Source organism: Saccopteryx leptura, chromosome 8 (assembly GCF_036850995.1).
Source record: "Saccopteryx leptura isolate mSacLep1 chromosome 8, mSacLep1_pri_phased_curated, whole genome shotgun sequence".
NCBI classification, from domain to species: domain Eukaryota; kingdom Metazoa; phylum Chordata; class Mammalia; order Chiroptera; family Emballonuridae; genus Saccopteryx; species Saccopteryx leptura.
In genome coordinates, this window is record NC_089510.1 from 45192629 (window position 1) to 45220515 (window position 27887).

The following is a 27887-nucleotide window of genomic DNA, read 5'->3' on the forward strand; positions in this document are numbered from 1 at the left end:
AGTAAAGAAGAGAAGATGTGTATTCAAATAGACAGGTTATAAAGTGAAATTTGGTATGTGTTCAGAAAGAGATAAAATGCTGCCAGCTAGAAAGGAGAGAGCTTGTGTGTAGATGGTAAGATCAAATAAGCCATCAGAGAGAAACCACTCTATGTAGAGTATGAGGGGTGATTTTAAAAACCTTAATGGGATCTTGTTCCTTTCCTGCATACAACCTTCAACTGATTTCAGTCACATATGAAATACCTGCAAAAGTAAAGCAAAATAGGCCCTGGCTGGTTGGCTCAGTGGTAGATCATCAATCGATCTAGCATGTGGAATTCCTGGGTTTGATTCTCGGTCAGGGAACAAGAAATGATCATCTACTTTTCTACCTCTTCCCACCCATCTCTCTCTCTTCCCCTCCCACAGCCATGGCTCAAATGGAGCAAAGTTGGCCTCAGGCCTGAGGATGACTCCATGGCCTCACCTCAGACACTAAAAATAGCTCAGTTGCTGAGCAACAGAACAGTGACCCCAGACAGGCAGAGCATCACCTGGTAGGGGGCTTGCTTGGTAGATATTGGGTCAGGGAGCATGCAGAAGTCTGTCTCCGCCTCCCTGCCTCTAACTTTATTTTTAAAAAGTAAAGTAAAACAGAACCTTAACATCAGGGTTCTGTGTCCCTTTGCAGCACCTTCCTTCCCATCTCGATCCTTGCTCACCATGTTCCAGCTCACTGGCCATACACCCCACACTCCCTCATTTCACCTGAAATCCTCTTTCTCACACTCCATGCCTGGCTAACTCTACTTTTATAATTTTGGTGGAAGATTTTGATTATCCAGAATACAGAGTATGCACACATGAAGAAGTTAGTTTGGAACAAGATGTTAAAGAAAAATCACTGAACTAGACTATTCTGTAGCTGTTTTGAAATAAGAAATGGTAATATCAGAGCTATATTTCAAAAGTATCTACAAGTAATATTCAGGACAGTTTAGAACACAGGAATGTAGAAGCAAAGGATACAACTTTTCTTGACAAAATATGAGAAAGAAGTAACAAGGTCCTAAATTAGAGAATGTAAGAAAGCATTATTCATAAAAAAATATGTGACTAAATTGAAGAGATAGGTGGGGATAGAGAAGGCAGAAATAACCCAATTTTCAGGTACATCAACAATTGCACCGTTATCAGAAATATTTCAGAAATCAGAAGGAAGAGAAGGAGATGCTTTGGAGGAAAAGATTAGTTTTGACTGGAACACATTGAACATGGAAAGCCTGGTAGATAGAAACAAATGCTTACAAGGCATTTCTGGACAAGGATCTCACCCCCGCCCCCTGTAAAAAGCAAAACTGGAAATGGAGACTTGGAATCAAACTATGGTATATGAATGTTACATCAAAGATGAGGTCACCAGTGGATTAAATATCAAAAGGAAGAAGCAATGGCAGCTCGGAAACATACAGAAATAAGATCATACAACCAAAGAATTTCAAGTTGTCATAATCTGAGAGGCAAAACGAATACTAAGATAGGATATAATTTCAGAAAGTAAGAAACAAAGGGGCCCTGGCTGGGTAGCTCAGTTGGTTATCATCGTCTGGATATGCCAGGTTTGTGGCTTTGATCCCCAGGTCCGGGAATTTACAAGTATCAGCCGATGCACACATAAATAAGTGGAATAGCAAATCGATGTTTCTCTACCTCTTCTCTCTCAAATCAGTAAATAAATTTTACAAAAGTAAAGGATTGAAAGAGAAAAAGGAATTATTAGTAGTATGACTAAAAATAAGTAAGAGAGACTGGCATGAAAGGACTGGCCTTTTGAAAGGGACGGCTAGAGGAAGGTTGTAAACACAGAACAAGGAGAAGATTAGGAAAAGCTAGTTTAGGCAACTTAGTTGAAAACCAGCCAGTGGTGAAAGGAGAAATTTCCAGAAAGCATAAGGACTCAGCTGAGGTTAGCATGACTTTGTAGGATACTCAATAAACATTACAATATCCCATTTCGGAGCAACCTTTAGATGAGAGCAGAAAAAGAATTATCAAAGTTATTCATGGCTAGAGATTCGACAGGTCATACAAGATCAGATCAGATAGACTTAAATTTAGGGGGCTAGTAAGTAGGCCACTGAAATGTCAGACTATGGGCTCTAGTTTGGGTAGACAGGAAAGTGAATGAATCTGGTATGTGGTTATAGCAGCATCTAAGAAATAGAGAAAGAAGGCTTTTTTTGTTTTGTCTTGTAAGAAATACAGAAAGAAGTTTTTTTTGTGTGTGTCTTGTAAGAAATACAGAAAAAAAGGTTTTTTCTTTTGTTGTGTCTTGTTTTTGTTTTGAAATCAATATGAAACTTAGAAATTTTATTCAGGAAATTGTTTATTCTATAATTTTACTTGATTTGAGAGTTTGACAAGGTTCTATTTATAGAAAATCTTTGTCTGTTCTTCCGCCCCAAGGCCTTGTAGCGTGTGTGTGTGTGTGTGTGTGTGTAGCATTAGCTTATAATATTTTTTTAGAAAGAATATATCTTTGCAAGACATAAGAAATTAAAGCCTTTTTATTTTTATAATATATTATTTTACTAATTTGTTCTCATCATTAAAAAATGAAAAATAGAAAAACACAGGTCAGGGAATGGTTGAGGGTTGTAGAAGAAAAAATAAAATAAATGGAGGTAGATGGTACCATTTTTGCTCTCTAGAAATATTGCTGGGTTTGTCCTTACAATAATCATGAGTTTATTATTTTAATAATTTTAAAGCTATTCTCTAGTCATTAACACACACACACACAAATTCCATTTGTAAACTAAACTTTTTAAATTTTACCTACAGAATGACATTTACAAAACTATTATAGAAACTATTTTGGTCTACTTAATTTTATCTTTTTTTTTTCAAATGGACTGTATGAGTACATATGACTCGAGTGCATATTTATTATAGTTTACAAAACTGAGGTTATAGATTATACTGTTCTGTAAGCTGCCATTTCCCTTAGCCATATAGTGTGAATATTTTTATCATGCAATAAAACATTTTATAAAACATGATAGTTAATACATGCTTAGTTGTATAACTCATAGTTTTTAGTTAGAAGAAACAGAAAACACCTCTGGCTATCTTGTGTAGAAAAGGAATTTACTGCAACTCACATCCTTGGAAAACTTGCATAACCAGAATCCTACCAAAAATACCATCAGAGGGGCATGACTGCGGTGCATCTATGCATAAGATAACTGAGCTTTCACCACCAACAACGTGGCCCTGGATCCAGGCTGTAATAATTTTTAGAGACATACAAAAAAATTTGTATTTGGAAAATTTTATTTTACATTATTTGTGTTGCCATTTCAAGTATTATTTCTTTTCCACCACCACCAAACAGACAAAAAAAAATTATTTTATCCTTCGAAGTAAAATAGTATCAATTTCTGCATTCAGATTCACCACATTGCTTATCTAATTAACTCTTATTTGATTTTATATTTTTGAAGTGTTGTGAGTGGCCATGTTATAATATATTTTATATGTTTATCATAACCAAATATAAAAACTATTGATTTTTATCTATTTCTTCAGATAACTGGACAACTTATCAAACTGTTATTGGTGTTCATATTTTTCTCATTAATTTAAAAGAGTTAAGTTAGCAATCATTTCAGCTGTAAATATCAAGCTTATTTTCTCTTGACCAACTAAATATTTTTTATTTATTTTATGGAAAAAGTGTGATTATTCAATAGATGATTATGAATAATTAATTTTAAAAATAAATTTATACTTTTATTGAATAGCCACTCCTGAAAATTAATACCAGATCTCTAAGAGATTTAAAAGTAGAAAAATAAAATAATCTCCAGGATCATCCATAGCTGCATAGTATTCTATTGTGTATATGTATCCCAACTTTATAATCCATTCATCCACTGACAGACACTTGAGCTGTTTCCTCAAAAAAATTAAAAAATGGAACTGTCTTTTGACCTAGCTATCCCACTTTTAGGGGTATATTCTAAGAACACCAAATCACTGATTCAAAAGAAGATGTGCATCCTCATGTTTATTGCAGCATTGTTTACAATAGCCAAGATCTGGAAAGAGCCCAAGTGTCTGTCAGCGGACAAGTGTATTAAAAAACTGTGGTACATTTAACCCAATGGAATACTATGCAGCTGTGAAAAAGAAGAAAATCTTACCTTTTGCGATGGCATGGATGGACCTGGAGATTATTATGCTAAGTGAAATAAGCCCAGCAGAGAAAGAAAAATATCATATAATCTCACTTATATGTGGTATCTAATGAACAAGGTGAACTGAGGAATGGAATAGAGGCAGAGGTGGGGTCATAGGGACCACAGGGACAACTATCACAGGGAAGAGAAGTGAGGGGACAAGATCAGACAGGTAAAGGGATTAGTAAAATTCTGTATACATAACACATAGAACAGATAACAGGACAGCAAATCCTAGAGGTGAGGGGAGAAGGGAGTTAAGGTGGGGGAAGGGTGTAATGAAGGGCATGTGGTTCAGGGGTGAGGGTGTTATATTGATTGAGACACTTGAATCTATGTTAACACAATAAATTAAAATTAATAAAAAATGGCACACTGTGGGACTGGGGACCCCATGGTCTTTTGACCACTAATGGGCATAAACTTTCTTTTAACAGCCCTTCTAATAGTATTATCATCTGGAAGGAACAATAATAATAAAAAAGTAAATAAAGGAAGAGGTTAGGAGAACCATCAGCAAATATGTATCTCAACAGAGTAAGGTAGACTTTCTTAGCATAAAAACAAGTAAAAAAGCATAAAGAAAAATGAATTTGACTCTACATATATAAATTCATAAAATTGAGAAGTGACAAAGTGATTTAAAAACAAAATGTGTAACAAAATTTTAATGTCATTGGTATATGACTAGATTCTGACAGGTCAGAAGGCCTTAGTGAAACATCAGTGATACAAGCATTTTCACATAAACTCACTGTTACTGGTCCACCCAGGACCTAATAGAGTCTCTATGGTCCCAAATTTTTTGTATCAATGACTATTATAATTCTGAGTTTGAAGCAAGTGCAAGTTTCAAGGCCTTAATCTTATGTCCAAGCCTTAGTTTTAGGACAGTCTGAATTTATTTTAGCTTTGACACTAGTTGGTAATGTTTATATTCCAACAATCCTAAAAGAAGAGAAGTTCCTAGACACAGAGAAGAGGTTGAATGCTAGGCAACCAATCTAACATCCATTACAATATTATTTCTTCTTATGAAATTAGTTTGTCTCCCTCATTCCTTATTCCAAACATTTAGGGTGTTTTGCATAATTTTCTTTAAAAATAATTCTATCATGATCACTTTGTACAAAAAGTCTGTATTTACCTTTTGAAGAATTTTCTTTCTACACATTCATGAAACTGGAACTACTAGGTCAAATGAAACAAATATATTTTAAAACTTTCATAGACATTCCTATATTATCCTAGCAAAGTTTCCACTAATTTACATTCTCAACAGGGAGATATAAAAGTATTAGTTTTTCTATTGACTTTCCAATTCAGGCTAGCCACATTTTGTTAACACTTTCCCAGTATTTATTTAAAAAAAATTGTTGCTGTTTTACTTTACATTTTCTTTACTATTAGTGAAGTTTTAATAGTTCTCCATATGTTTACTATTTTCATGAGTCCTTTTGTAAACTGGCAATATGCCCCTTCAACAAATTTTCATCATATTGTCTATGTTGATTTTTTTCTCTCTTTATTGATCTTGCCCAAATACATTGACTAGAACATCTAGTATAATGTTAAGTAAGAAAAAAATGTTGGTATCCTTCCCTTATTCCTGTTTTGCTATATTGCTGTTATAATTGTCTAGGTTTTTTTTCATGTTAAGAAAGAGATTCTCTATATTTAGCTCACTATATTTATGAACAATTAAAAATTTTAAAAATAGAAGTTGGTTAAATTATGTCCTATGTGTTTTTATTAATTATTGGAATTTCTCATGATTTTTTTCTTTTAATGTTTTGATGTAATATGTAGTATTCATATATTTCTTTTAATGGATTATGCTTGAAGAAATCCTGTTTAATGATGCCATATTTAATACCTAACATAATTTTGGATTTTATTAACTAGTTTTTAAGTCTAACATCTACCTTAAGTATTATTATATCTGTTTTACTGTTTTGAAATAATTTCAGATTTATAAAAAATTTCAAGAATAATACAAAAAAAAATTGCATGTACATTTTACCCAGAGTCTCCATTCAAGTTTTGTCAATTGTACCAATAATGTAGACTCCAGAAAATAGTCCAATGTAAGATTACATATTACACCCAGGTACCAAGTCTTAGTCTCCTTCAATGTAGGGCAGTTCTGTCTCTCTTGACTTTCATGAACTTGACATTTAAAAAGATTAACAGGCCAGTCTTTCTATAGAATATCCTCCTATTTGGGTGTATCCAATGTCTTATGGTTAGAATCAGGTTTTGATAGAAATATCAGAGAAAGCATGCTGTACTCTATTCTTTGCATCTTATCATTTGGCACATGATACCAATATGTCTTATTACTTGTAGTGTTAACTTTGAATGGTGTCAGCTAGATTTATCTACTTTTTTTTCCTTTGGTACTTAATAAATAGTTTGTAGGAAGCTATTTTAAGATTATGTTAAAATCCTAGTCCTTATTTTACTTTTACCAGCTAGTTTTATAATCCATTGATGTTTCTTGCCTGAGTTAATTATTTCTTCAATGGTTACCAGATAATAATTTTCAAATTCTATCATTACTTTTACAGTGATTAGTTGACATTATTATAAAAAAGAATTACATTCTCATTTTTAATAAATCTTGCTTAAATTATACCAGTGTTATATTGCTTTAATGCATTTCAATACCCAACTTGTCCCAGAATTGGCCAGTGGAAGTCCCTTTCAAATTGGCTTCTGTGTAGTTTTGGAATACCTCATTTTTTTTTGAGGGCTTCCTTACTTTCTGACACAACAGATGCTCAACAATCATATGGTTTCTACCTTATCCAAGCCCTAGAATCATCTATTTCTTTGTCAGTCTTATTCTTTCTAGTGAAGAGTGATATTTTAAAATCAACATTGGATGCTAGACATGTTCATTGCTACTAGGATATAAATATTCTGAGTCCCTCTCAATGGGCAAGGGTAGGTAGTATAGATACATATTTACATTTATCTATCTATCTTCTATTAAAACTCACAAATAAACATTAATACAGTGGTACCTTGAGATACGAACAGACCAACATACAATTTTTTTTTTTTTAAGATACGAGCTGCTACTCAGTCTGTATTTTTGTTCGAGATCTGAGCAAAATTCAGAGATACGATTTATGATTTGGGAAGCTGCCGCTTGTTGGCGCGTTGGCGAATGGGTCTAGTATCTATCGGCAGTTTGATATACAAGTTGACTGACTTTCCAGCTTGGTTACAGAACAAATTAATTTTTGTATCTCAAGGTACCACTGTAACTCCAATTTCAATCCACTAGTGAACAACACAGGGTTCATTTAAGCTTCCTCTTTCCATATTTACAATTCTCTAACAGTAAGAAACTGGTTATCATTATCCTCAACACATTTACTAACTTTCTCAATTACCTTAAATGTAGCAATGTCCTAACCCTCCATGACTGTCTCCCCACTGAGGTACCCTTCCTTTATGAACCTTGTGTCTTATAGTGGTCACACCCCCTCAGAAACCCTCCTTGGGTAGCTCCTGGCACAGGTTGGGCTGCTTTTTCACTTCACTTCAGCTTGCCTAACAGCTTTTTTACTAAGAAAAAGGAAAGAGGCCTGAATGTGTTTTGTACACTTTGTCACTGAGGCAGACAGAGGACTGGATGAACTTTTTTTCTTTTTTTTTAATATTTTTAAAATTTAATTAATTGTGTTTACATAGATTCTAGGGTCACCCCGAATGCATCCCCTTTCCCCATGTTCCCCTCAACATCTCCCTTGCTCCCCTGCTGAAAGCACCCTCCCTCCTTCCCTTCAGGTTTATCCCATCCTATCATCCCCTTTCCCTCTGTCCTCCTTTCCTCTAGTCCCTTTGATCCCTCCTCTGCCTCAATTCCATTCCTTACTTCTCACTGTTCCTTGGATTCCTCAAATGAGAGAGGTCATATGCCATTTTTCTTTCTCTGCCTGGCTTATTTAACTCAACATAATAGTTTCCAGGTCCATCCAGGTTGTCACAAAAGGTAATATTTCCTTCTTTTTCATGGCCCTATAGTATTCCATTATATATATGTACCACAGCTTTTTAATCCACTCGTCCACTGACGGACACTTGGGTTGTTTCCAGATCTTCGCTTAAGGATAACCCATGTAAAAATCAATTCATAGACACAGACAACAGTGTTGTAGTTAACAGAGAGAAAGGGGTAGGAAGGCAGAAAAGGGTAAAGGGGGGTAAATGATGATGGAAGGAGATTTGACTTGGGGTGGTGAACACACAATACAATATACAGAAGATATATTATAGAATTATACACTTGAGCCTGACCGGTGGTGGCACAGTAGATAAATCATCAACCTGAAACACTGAGGTCACCAGTTCAAAACCCTGGGCTTGCCAGGTCAAGGCACACACGGGAAGGAACTACTACTACTTCCTGCTTCTCCCCACTCTTTCTCTCTTTTCTTTCTCTATCTCTCTCATCTCTCTAAAAATCAATAAAAAAAGAAATGTACACCTGAAACATATATCATTTTGTGAACCAGTGTCAGCCCAATAAACTCAATTAATAGTAATTAAAAATAATAAAAACATAAAGAAAACCAAATCATCTCACTGTCTAAAATAAACATTGCTTATTTAAAACAAAATGAAAACAATGAAAGTACCAACATATTGGAAAAAATATCAATATGTATGCCATATTTATTGAATTTTAAATATGTGTATTCAAAAGTTAACTTTAATATATATATTTTTTTTGTATTTTTCTGAAGCTGGAAACGGAGAGAGACAGTCAGATAGACTCCCGTATGCGCCCGACCAGGATCCACCCAGGACGCCCGCCAGGGGCGACACTCTGCCCACCGGGGGCGATGCTCTGCCCCTCCGGGGCATCGCTCCACCGCGACCAGAGCCACTCTAGCGCCTGGGGCAGAGGCCAAGGAGCCATCCCCAGCGCCCGGGCCATCTTTGCTCCAATGGAGCCTTGGCTGCGGGAGGGGAAGAGAGAGACAGAGAGGAAGGAAGGGGGGGTGGAGAAGCAAATGGACGCTTCTCCTATGTGCCCTGGCTGGGAATCGAACCCGGGTTCCCTGCATGCCAGGCCGATGCTCCACCGCTGAGCCAACCGGCCAGGGCCAACTTTAATATTTTTTTTGTTTTTTGTTTTTTTGTATTTTTCTGAAGCTGGAAACAGGGAGAGACAGTCAGACAGACTCCCGCATGCGCCTGACCGGGATCCACCCGGCACGCCCACCAGGGGCGAAGCTCTGCCCACCAGGGGGCGATGCTCTGCCCCTCCGGGGCGTCTCTCTGCCGCGACCAGAGCCACTCTAGCACCTGGGGCAGAGGCCAAGGAACCATCCCCAGTGCCCGGGCCATCTTTGCTCCAATGGAGCCTTGGCTGCGGGAGGGGAAGAGAGAGAGAGGAAGGAGGGGAGAGGGTGGAGAAGCAAATGGGCGCTTCTCCTATGTGCCCTGGCCGGGAATCGAACCCGGGTCCCCCGCACGCCAGGCCGATGCTCTACCACTGAGCCAACCGGCTAGGGCCCAACTTTAATATTTTTAAGGGTACACAGTTTTGGCCCTGGCTGGGTGGCTCAGTGGATGGAGCATTATTCTAGTGTGCCAAGGTCATAGGTTCAATCTCTGGTCAGGGTACATACAAGAAACAACCAATGAATGCACAAGTAAATGAAACAACTACTGTATTTCCCCATGTGTAAGATGCTCCCATGTATTAGATACACCTTAATTTTGGGGCCCAGAATTTGAAAAAAAAATGTATTACATAAAGTTATTGAACTCAAGTTTTATTCATCATAAAATTCATACAATTCCTCATCACTGTCAAAACTACCATCCATTAGCTTGGCCTCATCTGTGCCTGTTGATGAATCACCGTCTTCATATACTGTATTGCCTCGTCCTCAGTTCCATCTATGGCATTTGAAATGCCACACTTCTTAAATGAATCTACACCAATGTATAAGATGCACTCAATTTTTAGAACCCAAATTTTTCCAAAAAAGGGTGTGTCTTATATATGGGGAAATACAGTAAGTGAAATGAGTTGCTGCTTCACTCTCTTTCCTTTCCCCTTTCTCTCTCTCTTTCTCCCTTCCTCTCTTTCTCTCAAATCAATGGAAAAATTAAAAAAAAATAAGAGTGCACATTTTTGTTTTGTTTTCACTTTGTTTTTTGCAATGTATAGAAAATATAAATGCTACAGATCATTATGATGTATGGTGATTAACGGTACTATTTTACATTATTTGAAAGGGTAGTATGCAAATATAAGTAAAAATAACTTATGGTGCAGACTGGATGTAGCTAAACTACCTAGCAGATAAAAATTCAATATGGAATAAATTCCCCAATTAAAATCTTTATTGGTGTAATAAATCAAGATTTAAATATTACTGAACATTCATTGGTCTGTTTCTTCAAGTAGCTTTCTTCCTTTGAGTTTTTACAGAGACAACTTTTTTTTTGCCTCTCTTCTCTTATTTTATCTCATTTTCAAGATGGACAAATACATGTTAGAATAGGAAGTATGTAAATTTAAATAGTTGATTTATTTTAACTAAAAGATAGATTGCATATACATATGAAAAGCTTGGAGAGAGTAATTAATTGTGGATGGGTGAGATTGGTTTAGATAAAGTTTGAAATTCTTCTTACAGAGGTAACATCAAATTAAAACTGCATGAGGTAATGTTCCCAAATATTTTAGCCCCGATTTTTTACTTCTTCCCATTATATTAGCTGTCTGATTGCTGATGTGGATAGTGATGTCTTTAAAGTCTGAACCTGACCTATTAACAGCTAATCAAGGGGCTATTGTCTGAAAAATTAAGCTGAAGAGTAGAAAAATTAGTAGACTTCAGCATGTAAAACCCAAATGAGAATTCCAGTTAATCATTGAGATTCTCAATAATCAACAGAATTAAGCTTCAGATAAAAATCCAACTAAAGATTTCAAATACTTTATTAGAACCCTTCAAAACTGTAGAGCTCCAGGCTAACCTCAATTAGAATACAGTGACAAAACTTGTATGAAATTTTGTAGGCAATGTTAAGTTACTGGAAGAATAATAAATGCAACATGATGGTAATTTAGGAACAGAAGGAGAGAGATGTCAGGGAAGTGAAAACCAAGGAAGTAATAAAAGAAGTAAAGAGGAGAAATATTAAGAAAGAGAAAAAGGATACCGAGTAAGAGTACTGGATAATAGATTTGGTAAGACTTATGAATGTTTAATAGAACTGTAAAATGCTTCTAAAAATTTAAATCTTAGAAGCAATAAATTTTAGATGTGTATTCTTTAAAAAATTAAATTTGTTTTCTAATATTTGAGTTTTCAATTATTAACTTAAAAGGGAACCTGCCAACCTTACAATTGTAATTCATCATGGATATTCTTTAACTCAATATAAGATACAGGAATTATGGCTTTTTAAAGTGTGTGGATTGGAAAGAAACCACCAAATATGTTTGATTTCATGAGGAGGCCCAATTTATTTTTTCCCATAATTATATTCATATAATTAAGATAATTATGTGTTGAAATCCTTACAAGTTGAGAATCTTACAATCTATATATGTGATTTGAGTCATAGTGGTGAGAACATTTCTAAAATTCTTCTTTGTATTATAGTGAAATTTAAATATTAACTTAGAAATATATTTCTGTTTTTTAAAAAACTATTTCAAATTTTAGTATATCAAGATTAAGCATTTTCTAAAACAATGTTAACCAAATTAGAGTAGAATAAAAAGAGAGCAAAAGGCTCAACATGAAAATGACCACTTTTGTAGGGATACCAAACTCAAGAATAACATAATAAATACATTGAAAATATGATAAATGCTGTAAGGTATAGTGAATGAGATATTGAAATAAAAGTTCACATCTTTAAAATACAAAGAATTTCTTTTGTGTTTACATATATAGGGAAACTCTTAACATTATAGTTAAAAAACAAGTCATATTTTTATATTCATTATTTCCATTATTATGGGGAGCTCAAGAACATAAGACTAATCTCTGTTTCTGATGACTACACAGGTTTATTTTATTTTCTATTACAAAGCTTTATTTGGTACCTGCTCCTCAGAGCTTTGAATATAATGTAATACTATGTCACATAGGAAAAGGAGCAGGCAGGCAGCAGCAAATCCCTCTCATTGTTGCTTAGATTCCTACAACAGTTGTCTTGGTTTTTCATATACATCTGAATCACCTGCAGAGCAAAATGTATTTGCACATTTTGGCTGCATCCCAAGAGATTCTGACCTAATAGTTCTGGAAGTCATTCTGAGGAATCTGCATTTTGATAAGTATAATAAACCCAATGTGGACTTGTTACAGGTTATGCAAAAAGCAAATAAAAAGTAATATTGTCTTCAAAAAACTCCTAACAAACGAATGTCCTGGAATGGATGGTTTCACAGGTGAATTTTATCAAACATTCAAAGAAGAACACTTATTCTTCTCAAAATATTCCAAAAAATTCAAGAGGAGGGAAGACTCCCAAGATCATTTTACAAAGTTAGTATTATTCTAATTCTAAAACCAGATAACAATGACACAACAAAGAAAGAAAATTATAACCCAATATACTTGATGGACATAGAAGTTAAAATCTTCAATAAAATATATATTAGCAAACCATATCCAGCAATACATTAAAAAAATCATACACCATGATAAAGTAAAATTATTCTGGGGATACAACGTTGGTACATGACACACCACATAAACATAATACACCACATAAACAAAATGAAGGAAAATATCACATGATCATATCAATAGATGCAGAAAAAAACATTTGATAAAATTCAGCACTCATTTATGATAAAAACTCTCAGCAAAGTAGGACTAGAGGGAACATACCTCAATGTAATAAAGGCCATAGATGACAAACCTACAGCCAACTTTATACTCAACAGGCAAAACAGAGAAAGTGTTTTCATTAAGATAAGGAAAAAACAGCCTGACCAGGTGGTGGTGCAGTGCATAGAGCATCAGACTGAGACACAAAGGACCCAGGCTTGAACCCCAAGGTTGCCAGCTTGAGTGTGGCTTGAGCAAGGCTTACCAGCTTAAGCCTAAGGTCGCTGGCTTGAGCAAGGGATTGCTCGTTCTGCTGTAGCCCCCCTGGTTAAAGTACATATGAGAAAGCAATCAATGAACAACTGAGGTGCCACAATGAAGAACTGATGCTTCCCATATCTTTCCCTCCCTGTCTATCTGTCCCTCTCTTGTTTCTGTAACAAAACAAAAAAAAAAAAAAAACAAAAACAAACAAGACAGAGATGTCTGCTTTCACCACTCCTATTAAACACATTACTGGAAGTTCTAGCCACAACAATCAGACAATGAAAAATGAAAGGAATCCAAGTGGAAAAGAAAAAGTAAAATTCTCATTATTTTCAGATAACATAATACTAGATAGAAAGAACCCTAAATATTCCACCAAAAACTACTAGAACTGGTAAATGAATTCAGTAAAGCAGCAGAATACAAAATAAATACCCAGAAATCAGTTGCATTTTTATACACTAATAATGAACTCTCATAAAGGGAAACTAAAAGAACAATCCCATTTACAATTGCCTCAAAAAACAACAACAACCTAGGAATAAAATAACTGAGATGTAGAAGAATGATACTTGAAAAATTATAAAACACTGAAGAAAGAAACTGAAGAAGATTCAAATAAGTGGAAGCTTATACCATATTCATGGATATGAAGAATAATATCACTAAAATGTTTATACTTCCCAGAACAATCTATAGATTCAATATAATTCCTATCAAGATACTAATGGTGTATTTCACAGAAGTAGAACAAATATTTCAAAAATTTATATGGAAGTACAAAAGACCCCAAAAAGACAGGAATCTTGAGAGAAAAAAAGCACAAGTTGAAGGAATCATGCTACCTGATATCAAGCCAGGCAAACCCAGGGTTTTGAACAAGTGACCTCTAGAGTTCTAGGTTGATGCTTTATCCCACTGTGCCACCACAGGTCAGCCACTACAATTCTGAATATTGTTTGTAGCAGTCTTTTTTGTGATATATCTGCAGAGGCAATTGAAACTGTGAAAATAAATAAATAAACAAATGGAACTATATCATACTAAAAATTTTTGCACATTAAAGGAAATCATCAACAAAATAAAAAGCTAACCTACTGAATGGGAGGATTTATTTGCCAATACATCTGATAAGGGGTTAATATCCAAAATTTATAAAGAACTTTTACAACTCAACAACAAAAACAAACACTCTAATTTAAAAAATGGGCATAAAACCTGAACAGACACTTCTACAGAGACATACAGATGACCAAATAAACACTAATCATCAGAGAAATGCAGATTAAAACCACAATGAGATATTACCTCACACCTGTCAGAATGGCTATCATCGATTTATAAACAAACAGCAAGCAGACTGTTGGTGGGAATGCAGATTGGTGCAGCCACTATAGAAAGCAGTATGGAGATTCCTCAAAAAATTAAAAATGGAACTGATTTATGAACCAGAAATTCCATTTTTGGGACTATATCTGAAGAAACCTGAAACACTAATTTGAAAGAATATATACACCCCTCTGTTATTGCACCATTATTTACAACAGGCAAGATTTGGAAGCAGCCCAAATATCCATCAAAGGATGAGTGGATAAAAAACTTGTGATACATTTAAACAATGGAATGCACTTCGGCTGTAAAAAAATAAAAATAAAAAGTAAATCTTATCTTTGGGACATAATGGATGGACCTAGAGAGTAATATGTTAAGTGAGGTAAGCCAGCCAGAGAAAGACGAATACCATATATTTTAATTACATATAGAATCTAGTGAACGAAATAAAGTAACAAACAAAATAGAAACAAACTCATAGATACAGAGAACAGACTGACAGCTGTCAGAGAAGAGAGGGTTAGGGGCCGGGCTGGATGAAAAAGGTAAAAGGATTAAACGAAGGAAAATAAAACTTATAGGAACAGACAACAAACAGTATGTTGATCATAATAGAGAAAGGGGAATGGGGAAGGCAGAAGAGGGTAAAGGGGCGTAAATGGTGATGGAGGGAGACTTGGCTTGGGGTGGTGAACACACAATACAACATACAGATGATGTGTTATAGAACTGTACACCTGACACCTTTATAATTTTATTAAACAGTCACCCCAGTAAATTCAATAAAAGTAAAAAGAAAGAGAGAGAGAGAAACGTTGCTTTAACACAAGTACCTGCATCTATGGCATGATAAGAAAGACTAGGAAATTATAGGAGGGTAACCTATGGGGAAGGAATGGATATTATTAATGGGAATAATTTCAAAGTATTCTGTTTCTATTTCCTTTTTTTTTTTTTTTTTTGAAGTTAAAGGTGTAAGGCGATGTATCTTAATGTTTGATCTTGGAATCTGTAAAGGAGATGGTTTAGGAATGAAAATATATGTATGGCTTTAGAAGTGGATTTCAAAATTTATTATCTCAAATACATGTTTATATTTGAAAAGACTTGGTTTCTACTGATGTAACATTTAATACCACAGATCACAAGTGATCCCAAAGGTCATTATTGATTTGTATATTTGCTGATGTGGAAACGTTCACCTGTCTACCTCAAGAGGAAGGTGAGAAGAGGTGTCATGTAGCTAAGTGACTGAGTGTAGCAAACTAATCAGGGTAATTATTTCAAAACAGTTTATTTTGCATTTAATGACCTCCATAAACCAACAAAAACTTACTCTTTTGCGTGAAAAATAATCACCAAAATAAGAGAGAAAATGTTGGAGATGTTGAAAAGTCACTAACATGGTGAAAATGTATATAAAAGGAAAAAATAATGTTCCAGGGGAAATGGAATGCCAGGGAAATGTGAGAGAGTACAAACAATTAATAATTTATAAATGTTTTTTGAAGTAGAGAGCTGTTTTTATGTCTCAACCCTTTTTTTCTTTCAGCTTTGATACCTAAAACTTGACAACTTGGAAAGAGAGGAGAACATTTTCTTTCCAGAGGACTAGGCTAGGTAAGCAGAGTGGAAAGCCCTAAAATATTAGTATGAAAGGTCAAGTATTTCTCACCCTACCTGTTCTCTATCTCATACCTAACAAGATTCATTTTAGAAGTATTTGGAAGTATAGCGCTGACTGCAATCAAATTAAATTCTGTACAATTTCTTCCTCAGACATTTTTAAGGTACAACATTCTTTTTTAACTTTTCTATTGATTAATTTAGAGAAGAAGGGAGAGACAGAAACATCAATCTGTTCCTGTATGTGCCCTGACTGGGGATCGAACCAGCAAGCTTTGTTTAGCAGGATGATGCTCTTAACAAACTAAGCTATCCAGCCAGGTTATAAGGTACATACTTATTTTAAAGCATTGTTTCTCAATGTGTGATCCCTGCATCAGTAGTGTGGGCATCACCTGGGGAACTTGTTAGAAATGTAAATTCTCAAGCTCCACCCCAAAACTACTTAAACAGAAATTCTTGAGAAGGTCCCACCAATCTAAAAGTTAACATCTATCTGTTTGTTGCTGCATGTTCTCTTCAAAACTCCTTAATAAATGTAGCTAAGAACTTAAAAGTTATGCTGTCTAAAAAGTCTTTAGAATCCTAAACAAGTAAAGCACTGGGTGCTGAAAAAGGACAACTAAAGAAAATAGACTGGACTGACCCAAAATAAAAGCTGAGAGTAACAGCTGTTAGACACTGGACAGCACCCTCGAGGGCCATAGTGAGCCTATTGAGGGATACGGTAGCAGCAGCAGTAAAAGATCATAGTGGTCATTCTCATTGTCATCATCATCATCATCATCATCACCATCATCATCTATTGGATGAGAATACATGTTCTGCAGACACCAGGCTAGGTACTTACCATATTTCCCTATGTGTAAGATGCACCGTCTTTAGAAAATTTGGGGTCTACAAACTGGGTTCATCTTATATGGTAGAGTAGATTTTATTACTTGAATTTCTTGCTTTTTCATGCTTGTTGTCTTTTTTTCAAATTTTGGGCCCCCAAATTAAGGTGTGTCTTATACATGGGAGCGTCTTATACATGGGGAAATATGGTACATAGATCATCTAATTTGATCCTTACAATATATTTAGAGGATTTAAAATTTTAACTTGACATTTGTATTTTACATATGACAAAACTAAACTTTAGCGAACATAAGTGGCTCATCCCAAATTTATTTCAGCATCAAGAAGGAAAACAGATTCTAACCAGGCACTATGAATGTACAGCCCACCATGAACTGCTGCTTTTCCTGAGTAATATCACATAGCATCTTTGAGCAAAGTGTTGCCTCAAAAGGGCAGGGCAAGCAAAAAATACAGTATTTATTTAACAACAATAGTTGGACTTGCAGAAACCATGGAAAGCGAACAAGGAAGAACTTGAGAAACTCAAAAGACTCTTGTAATCTGAAAAAGGTGTGGTGATATTGAAGGAAAGAAGGATACCAGCCATATCTGGAAGCAGAATCTTTGACCTGGCAGAAACACACACAGTTAAAGCATGGGGTAGAAAGCAGTATGAGCAAACAGCATACAGGAATGGAACCCTGACATAATCACACAGTTGAATCTCTTAATGGGAAGTGGTTCAGCCATCTCGTGCTAAAGATCAAATGCCCAGGTCTGTAATTGTCCAACAAATATCCCTTCATAACTCAGGCTCAAGGAAGAGACAATCCTTTTTTTTTTTTTTTTTTTCTGAAGTGAAAGTGGGGGGAGGCAGACAGACAGACTCCCGCATGCGCCCTACTGCGATCCACCTGGAATGCCCACTAAGGGACAATGCTTACTCCTTCTGGGGCATTGCTCTCCTGCAACCAGAACCATTCTAGTGCCTGAGGCAGAAGCCATGGAGCCATCCTCAGTGCCCAGGCCAACGTTTTGCTCAAATGGAGCCTTGGCTGCAGGAGGGGAAGAGAGAGACAGAGAAAGGAGAGGATAAAGGGTAGAGAAGCAGATGGGTGCTTCTCCTGTGTTTCCTGGCAACGAATTGAACATGGGACTTCACACGCTGGGCTGATACTCTACCACTGAGCCAACCAGCCAGGGCCTCAGCATCTTTCTTATAAGTACAGGCTTTGTTGCTCATTTTAAAGATAAATAGTCAATAACATCTTGAATCGAACAGATGTGGGTTTGAAATTCTGTCTCAGCAAACAGGGAGCCTTGAGCAAGTTCATAATTGTCTCTGAACTTTAAATTTTGCATATTTATAATGAAGCTACTAATACCTATTTAATAATAATAATATTAGAATTAAATGAGGCCCTCGCCTGTTGACTCAGTGGTAGAGTGTCAGTCCAGTGTATGGAAGTCCCAAGTTTGATTCCCAGTCAAGGCACACAGGAGAAGCAACCACCTCCTTCTTCTTTCTTTTTCTCTTTCTTCCTCTCCTGCAGGCATAGCTTGAATGGTTCAAGCAAGTTGGCCCCAGGCATTGTGAATGACTGTGGCCTCCCCTCAGGTGCTAAAATAACTCAGTTGCCGAACTACAGCGGTGGCCTCAGATAGACAGAGCATCACTGGGTAGCGGGCTTGCTGGGTGAATTCTGGGTTGTGGTGCATGCGGGATTCTGTCTCTCTGTCTCTCTGCCTCTCGCTTAATAAAAAAAAAAGTAAATGAGAAAAGGAATAAGTGGTACCCAGACTTAGTAGGTCACCTCCATCCTTTAATAGTAAGTGAATTTTAAGAACTTAATATTAAGCTAGATTAAAGTTAATTTCACTTTGTGCTGACATGGCATAGAAGTGTTCACAGTATAAGCTAACTTAGTTCTAGCTCTAACCCTCTCAGAATGATCATACTTGTAGTTAAAAAGAGTACAGATAAATAAGAAAAAAGGGAAAGAGCATTTGGCACTGAGAACTCCAACTTAAATGTAAATGTAAAATAATAATAAAACATTCTCCATTCTAGTATAAAGTGCTTTAGATCTGATCCAGCTTGAATAAGTAACTTAAATTTAATGAACTTCTGTTTCTTCATCTAGAAACCAAAAAAATATACTTAGACTGTCCAATTTTATTCAGAACAAGACAACAAATACATGATTGCTAATGTGGCTTCTAGTGATTTTCCAATAACATTGAAGGTTGTAAAGCTATAAACATTATGTAGAAATCTCATAACATAATGTGGAGCTGGTCACTAGATAAAATCTGTTCTAAGTGATCTTAAGTAAACTAGTCATCTCCCCTCTTCTGCTACTGAGTGTGTGTGTGTGTGTGTGTGTGTGTGTGTGTGTGTGTGTGTGTGTGTAGGGGGATGAGAGAGAGAGAGAGAGAGAGAGAGAGAGAGAGAGAGAGAGAGACTGTGTGTTTATGTTTTGAGGAAAATGGTTAATTAACCCGTTTACATATTTACAATTCTGTAGTTATATTTAAACATTTTAATAGGCTGCCTGAGATCTCTTGTTATTGGACCTCAAGTATTCTCTACTAAACTAAAAGTTAAAGATTCTATGCTTGGACTGTGGTAGGGACTTTTTAAGTCAGTAGACATGCCTTTCAAAAGCAATAAAATGAAGCTGTCAGCCACTGCAAAATGGACCAAGATGGAGGTCACGTGACTAAACCAGCCTTGTACCAGGAAGCCTCTGATATATTTTACTCCAGTTTCAATCTATTAATCAGAGGAGCTAGAAGAGCAATAATTTAAATGCTGCAATAATCAATTCCATACACATTAATAGAAGCTACAGTCAAACTTTGCCACACCACTGACTGCATTGGAATCTTGACTGAAGCCCTAGAGCCATGCCTAATTTGCATTAAATTTACATAAAATTATAAATCAAGAACACATGAACACAGTCCTAATATTTGTTAGTGCTTAGATCTTTCTTGTTAGATGGATTGAAACTGTTGGTGGTTTGACTTCACTTGCAATAAAATTGCGCAGCTGGTCAGCTTTGTTCTCATTCTGCAATTATGGGGAAAGGGGCCCAAGAGAGCTATAGTTTGTGGGCATGTGTATGCCATTTAGGGTTTTCATCCTGTAAGACTATGATTCAGATGTGCCCTTGGAAATCCTGATCTAGAAGCAGATTGTCCCCAATGACTTTGCAGATCCTTGTCACTGAAATTTGCTCACAAATATTTTGCCATTAGATGGAGACACAAATTATGTAGAAAGTTGACCAGCTGAGAGGATGTCAAGGTCTCTGAAAATTTTTATTTTTTCAAATAACATTTTACTATTATAAAAACAGATCATTAGTAATATTCTTTAGATGAAGAACAGGTAAAAATCAAATCTTCAGCAAAGTACCTGGTGCTTAATAGAGTCATCAAGTGAACTTGACGTGTTTCTAAGCACTCTCTGTGTTCTTGTGCTCCTGTTTCAACTTATTCTGACAGCTGTGGCCTTTGCTTTGTGTTTTGACAATCAGGACTGAGAGAAAACATTCTCACACAGGGTACTGGCTCACAGTGGCAAGACACAATTCTCTATATTCTCCGTAGTCCTCTCATTTTAAGTGTATCCTTTTAGAGATAAAACAGATACTTAAGTGCCATAATATATTTGAAAGTCTTCTTTTTCTTTCCAGAAAGATTGATGCAAGTATTTTGTACTTCTTGATTATTCAATGCCTCCCATCTCTCCTTTACCACATACTTATCCCATCCCTTTCTTACCTTGCACAATCAAGTAAACTTGGGAGGTCTTGGGCTCATGCTGTGTCTGAACCGAGCAAGTGTAGGAACCCTCATCATAGACATCCACCTTCTGGATGCGAAGGCTGTATTCCAGAGAATGGCGTTTCTCCAGTTCAACCCGAGGGTCCAGAGACCACTTGTCATGTCCAGCAAAAATGATGCCAGAACGGTTCAACCAGGCCACTTTTGAGTTCTTGTCTTCTACAACGCACCTGCCAGAACAGAATAACATTAGAGCCTTAGCCATACCTGCATCTTCATTCATTTTCCACACGATTTGACTCAACAAGACCAGGCAAGAAAAAAAAATTATATGCAAGTTGAACTACTACCACGCTCTTTCTCAGAATCTTAAGTATCATCACCATTTCTCCTTTAACACCTAATTACCATTTAATGGATAGATGTCATTATATTAAACTCAATTCAGTAATAAACAATTTGAATATGAGTAATGCAGGCAAATAAAGTTAAATGGGTATTGATTTCCCACCAGATTATCTTCTTGTCTAGGAAAAGGTCATTCACACAGAACTCCATCTGTTTAAGTAACTGTGAGAATTAGATGATTGATAATGTGGCACATCTAGTCAGTTTTGAATTGCGCTTATTCCTAAGTCTTGTGTGATAGTATATTCAAGTTATTCCCAGCACTGTAGGAATTAGAATAGATTTCAGAGTTTGCATCTGATCTCTATGAGTTTGGATTGTTCACTCCCAGGTGTGAGATACGTGTGAGCAGGTCCAGGTAGGTGGATAGGTGTTAGGCTAAGGCGATCAAAACTAACATTACCCTGCCTAATTCTGGTTCCAGCTGCTGAGGGCAGCTGGCTGTTGTCTGGTGAGACAGCTTGCTACCAGCATTTCTGACCATGTTAGAATAAATTCAATCTTTTATCAGAGACAAAGAAACAAATTTTGTAGTTTCTAATCCGAGAAAGATAAAGAAAAAAAATATTTATCTTAATGACTATTTATTTTGGAAACCTAAAAGAGTGTCTCCCTGAAACTTGACAGAAAGGGTCAGAGAATACAGGTTTAGTGGAAAGGGAAAATGCTTCATGTTGAGTGCAGTTTTCTTCAATTCTATCAACAATCTGGAAATGAAAAAAAAATCAAGCAAAAATTTAAAATTCTCTCTGTATCACTTTGGCAAGATTTCTCTCTGCCCCACAGGAAGATTGTTTTAGACCCTGTTCACAGATCCAGAGCCAGCTGCTCAGCACCCTGGGGCACGAAGGATGGGCAGAAGGAGCCAGGAAAATGACAGCAAAACAATTAAAACACTATGTTCCCCTGTCCTTTCCAAACCCAGTCAAAGCCAGATTTCCTCTTAGGTCAGAACAGCCAGGCATAGAGATTCCACACCCGTGCGTAGACGGGAAATTGATGTCCTACCCACGGGCTGTCCACCATAGGGATACAGAGGCCAATCTGTATCTTTTATAAGAAGGAGAAAAGCTGAGGTTTTAGAAAATTCCTATACAGAAGAACACGTTACCTCACTAATTTTTGTTGAATCATGTATTTTATTCAGCACAATTATTTTATTTAATTAGCTGGGTGACTTGGTATGCAGGTCTTTCTTTTCTTCTCAACCTATTTATTTTCCTAAATACAAGTAAATTAAGGTATCATTTACTATCTCCATTACTCAGTGGGTGTTTCTCTGCCACCTAGATATTACTGGGATTAATTATATGCTTTTGATAATTTAAAACTCCAAGCAGGAGTGCAAAGCTAACTTCCTGGATACTTGCTGCTTCTTTGCAGACTATTTTACCTCTTCTGTTGTATTATTCTTTATGGTACCATCTCTCCTTGGTGATGTTTGTAGCACTTCTCAACTTAGACTCATTTATGAATTAATTAATTGGATGTTTTTTATCTTCTATTCATAAGTAAAGTTGTCCATGTAGATTTCCTGTGTTTTTCTTTTCTACTGAGAAGAATGGAAATGTACTTCTACAAATGCACTTTAATCCTTTATCACATTTCTCCTTACATTTTTCTCATCTACACAGCCCAACACAGCAGCAAGCAGATAAAGAGATGTATTCTAGATGCAGTTTAGCCCAGCATATGGTCCTAATATGTTCATTTTGGAAAAAAAAATATACACAAAAGTGGCCCATCAATCATCAATAAAGACTGAGGTTTTGCCTAATTCATTAAGGTACCTTCCAAAATTAAACTGTTATAAAACAGAAAATGCCTGGTAAATGCCTCTCTTGTGAATTAACAGTGTCACAATGTACAGAGTGAGGCAAAAATAAGTTTACAGTTGTGAGCATGTGAAACACAGAGGTTTATTTTTGTACTATTATTTATTGATGAGTATATTATTTTCCATATGAACAACTATAAACCTACTTTGGCCCCACACAGATTATTTCACCCCACCCCAATCATCAATTTCAAGCTCTATAGCCTCTACAAATGAATGGGTGAATTTTCTTATCTGCACAATAGAGAGTCTCTAAGTCAGGTCTTTAGGGTCCTCTTAATATTTTAGCAATTCTGTCCATTAAAAGTTAAAATTAACCACACAGGTCATTATTCCAAATTATTCTGAGAGGATTCAGATCTATCTTACCTAAAGAAGTAATTGACTATTTCTGCAAAATTGCCAGACCCATAAAACAGCACCTACTTGAAACAATATATTATGTGGAAATTTTGCTATGACAATCTATATAACATCTTATTTTCACATTGTGCTTCACCCATATTTAATGTTTAAATTCATCCTTTACATCAAAATAAATGAAAAGTGCATTGAAATTCAGTCACATACACATGCATTCACTGTTTTTAATAACTCAGTACAGTTAGCCGACTCCAAGCACCAGAGCACAATGCACTATTGTTTAAAAGAAAACCACTCCTCCAAATATTTAAGAGTTCTTTTTTATGTAATCAATAGTTCCAAAGTAAATACACTGACTCTCTATACTAGAAAATCATCTTTCTATAATATATCTAAAACTAACATACTGAAAAACAAGCAAAAGAATAACACAATTTCAGAACTAATTAACTTTAAAATCTTGATATAAGGTAGTGACTATTTTAACCTATAAGAAGTGCACGTGCCCTGGCCGGTTGGCTCAGCGGTAGAGCGTCGGCCTAGCGTGCGGAGGACCCGGGTTCGATTCCCGGCCAGGGCACATAGGAGAAGCGCCCATTTGCTTCTCCACCCCTCCGCCGCGCTTTCCTCTCTGTCTCTCTCTTCCCCTCCCGCAGCCAAGGCTCCATTGGAGCAAAGATGGCCCGGGCGCTGGGCATGGCTCTGTGGCCTCTGCCTCAGGCGCTAGAGTGGCTCTGGTCGCAATATGGCGACGCCCAGGATGGGCAGAGCATCGCCCCCTGGGGGGCAGAGCACCGCCCCTGGTGGGTGTGCCGGGTGGATCCCGGTCGGGCGCATGCGGGAGTCTGTCTGACTGTCTCTCCCTGTTTCCAGCTTCAGAAAAATTAAAAAAAAAAAAAAAAAAAAAAAAAAAAAAAAAGAAGTGCACGTAAGAATGAAATATGGAAAAAGTCACAGAGGCCCTGGCCGGTTGGCTCAGTGATAGAGCCTTGGCCCAGCATGTGGATGTCCCGATATGATTCCTGGTCAGGCCACACAGGAGAAGTAACCATCTATTTCTCCACCCCTCCCCTCTTTCTCTTCTCTCTCTCTCTCTCTCTCTTCTCCTCCCGCAGCCATGGCTCAATTTGTTCAAGCACATCAGCCCCAGCTGCTAATGATGGCTCTGTAGAGCCTCCACTTCAGGTGCTAAAAAATAGCTTCGTTGTGAACATGGTCCCAGATGGGCACAGCATCAGCCTCAGGCAGGGTTGCTGGGTGGATCCCAGTAGGCGTGCATGCAGAAGTCTGTCTATCTCCCCTCCTCTCACTTGGAAAAGGGAAAAAAAAAGAGTCAAAGTAATGGTCTCACTTTGTAGAATATGTTTGTTAAATGAAAATAACCAATCACACAGTGTAGTCCAGAATGCCTAGCTATTTGAAATGAGGAAATGCTGATTAAATTCAGGTCTAGTTTCCCAGCATGCACTGACTGGCCAGTAAACATCACGAGCTTGCATCTGGGAGGCAAGTTGGGTTAACTGTGCATTAGGCATACCTATAGAGAAAATGAGAATTCTCATGCTATGGTAATAATGTACTATCCCCCACTCAGAATACTGCTTCAGTACCAGACAATCTAGTTTAAAACTGGATACCTAATGACTTTATCTCCAAAACCATCTATCACTAAATCAGGAAAAGTATAAAGAGATGTATTTTAAAAACCTGTAAATGTTCCGTGTTGTTTGGATTTAATAGAATGTTTCCTCCATGGAGCTCAAGATGTCGCAAATCATTCCAGGATGTAGAAAAGATGGCACCCTAAAGAGAGTGGGTGTTGTTGACGAAAGGAAAGGGATCAAGAATGTCTTTCCACTCTAGGCATGCAGCTGAAGACATGGGATATAGTAGAGTACCACCTCTGTAAGAAATCTTTTCTCATTACTATTCCATCCTTTTATCTCCCCCCTTCTTATGACGTCATTATAATAACTCTAATTGCGTTAGGGATATTTGTGCTCATTTTTCTTTATAAGTTTATTAATGACAGTGCACCTCCTGAAATACATCTGATAGAGCCTTATCGGGGCCTAGCAGCACAATCTCACCAATTACACAGTAGACACGCACAGAAATGTGGAATAAATTAACTGAATTTAGTAAACAAATTGCTATTAGGTCAATTATAAAATATGCGTTAATTATCTAATAGGTGCAGAATAAATGAATAACTTAATTTTTCTTAAGAAATAATTAAAATGATCAGATACAAAGGGAACATTTAGAGAAAATTATTGAGTGTGGTATTAACGTAAAGGCAAAATTAAAAAAATGTACTCAATGTTTCCACTATGGAAAAAGATCACCTCTGGGAATTAAATAATCTATACTGAATGTGAAAAACAGCAATAAACAAACAAACAAACAAACAAATAAATAAAACACTAGATAAATATTTAGTGGGTTTCTTGTTTTAACCATGGACCCCAAAATATCAGGTGGTTACTTAACTATGAACATATGATTTAAAAAAAATTATCTTTAAAAAATATATAGCAGGAAAGTAATGCAAAATTCTATCTTTCTTGTTCAATATATCTAAATCCATAAAACTAACACAAAAAATCAATACACCCATAAAAATCTCAAGCATTGGATCGCTACAAACATTTTATACTAAATATATTATGCTCATTCATACAAACAGGTATATTGACAATTTCACACCTACTATATAAGTCTGGGGATTATGATTCCAAAACAATGAATCTAATTGGAGGCAGAAAAGAAATACTAAATTCAGTTTGTACCAACAGCTTGCTTAATAGCATATTTACTGACACTGTATCCATGATGTAAGTGATATACATCTACCAGATATTTTAAGACTGTTCAATTGTTACTAGACAACAGCTCTTCATTTTGTAATAATCATTATCTGTTACTAAGAATGTACCAATTTAGTGTTAGAATTTAAACTTAAACTTTCTGCTATTTCTCAAGAGTACTTACTAACATTGATAACAAATAATTATATCTTATTTAAGCTCTCATTAGTTATCTATCCTCATAATTTTTTTTAATTATAAGGACTGAGGGGAGTAGAACTTGATGGGGAGGGAGATTTGTTTCTTAAATTAAAAAAGACAGTTAGATGAATGTTGTGCTCCCTATGATATTTGACAATATCTGGAGACATTATTGGGTTGTTACAAATGGAGCTGATAGGTTGCTACTAGCATTTAGTGGGTAGAGGCCAAGGATACTTCTAAACATCCTACATGGTATCCTTTACATGGACAACACCCCTCCTACACACACACACACAGAAAAGACATATTCCATCTAAAATATTGACATGGTAAAGTTAAAAAATCCCTGAGTTAGACTTTGATCTCTTGGTTTAAATATCTGGAAACATAGGGCAAACATCTATAACACAGTGGTGTTTTTTTATAGGTACATGCTTTTTAATTTACAAGCACTTAATTACCACCAGCAAAACCCCTAAATATATAAGTCAAATTCATCACAGAGCTACTACATACAATACAGACTAGTGATGTTCTGGTTAGAAGTTTATTTATTTATTTCACATTTGTGAATCTCCCTCTTTTATAAGATGTGGAATAATTCAAGAAGTAGATGGGAAGAAAGTCTTCAAGAATGTAAGAATGTGTTGGTCATTTATTTTTATATTGTTTGCCTTGTAACTTAAAACCCTACAAATGAACACTTAGGAAATCAACAAAACTATCATAGACTCATTGCCCTCTAGAAGACAATATACTTGGTCTGGGAAGCAATCCCCAATGTTAAAGTATGGAATCAGGAGAAGTTCTAAGCAGAGGATGAAATAAAGTATAAGGGCAATATCCCAGATTCTCTTGAGTCAGAAGTCTTTAGTCTGACTTCAGCATATTTTTTTTAAATAAAATGAATTCCAACAACACGTATGCAAACATATATGTTTCTAAAAAAAATAACAAGTTACTCAAAAAACAAATTTAAAGAATTTTGATTAGCTAATCAGTTTAGATCATCTCTACTTCATTCCCACGTTCTAAGAATAAACTCAGTAAGAAATCAGAGAATTCGGGGGTTTTGCTGCTTAACGCGAGGCACACCTGCAAGGTTTTGCCTGAAGCAAACAGCTGCAGCCCTCGCTGCCTTGCTCCTATCTCTACTTCTTTCCACACTTCACTTCTGGCTTTGACCCCGCCAACTCTCTTGCCCTCATTCTCTTGTTCTTGTGCATGATTACTCTCTTTATTTTTAGTCATTTAAACTAGAAACCTATCTTAGTGGGATGATGGTTTATTTTTCTAGATTCATACTGAATTTTAGTCTAATTAACACCATGACAGTATCTATATGGTA

The 27887-nt window shown here is 36.1% G+C and overlaps 1 protein-coding gene across 3 annotated transcripts in view; it reads right to left on the bottom strand.

Annotated features, from left to right (window-relative positions):
• The window catches only part of LSAMP (limbic system associated membrane protein), an 820035-nt gene that overhangs the window by 321465 nt on the left and 470683 nt on the right, over positions 1-27887 (bottom strand). For all 3 annotated transcript variants that reach the window (XM_066346890.1, XM_066346889.1, XM_066346892.1), the window contains exon 2: positions 20915-21147. In XM_066346890.1, the coding sequence (XP_066202987.1) occupies positions 20915-21147 (233 nt within the window). The remainder of the gene's footprint in view (positions 1-20914; positions 21148-27887) is intronic.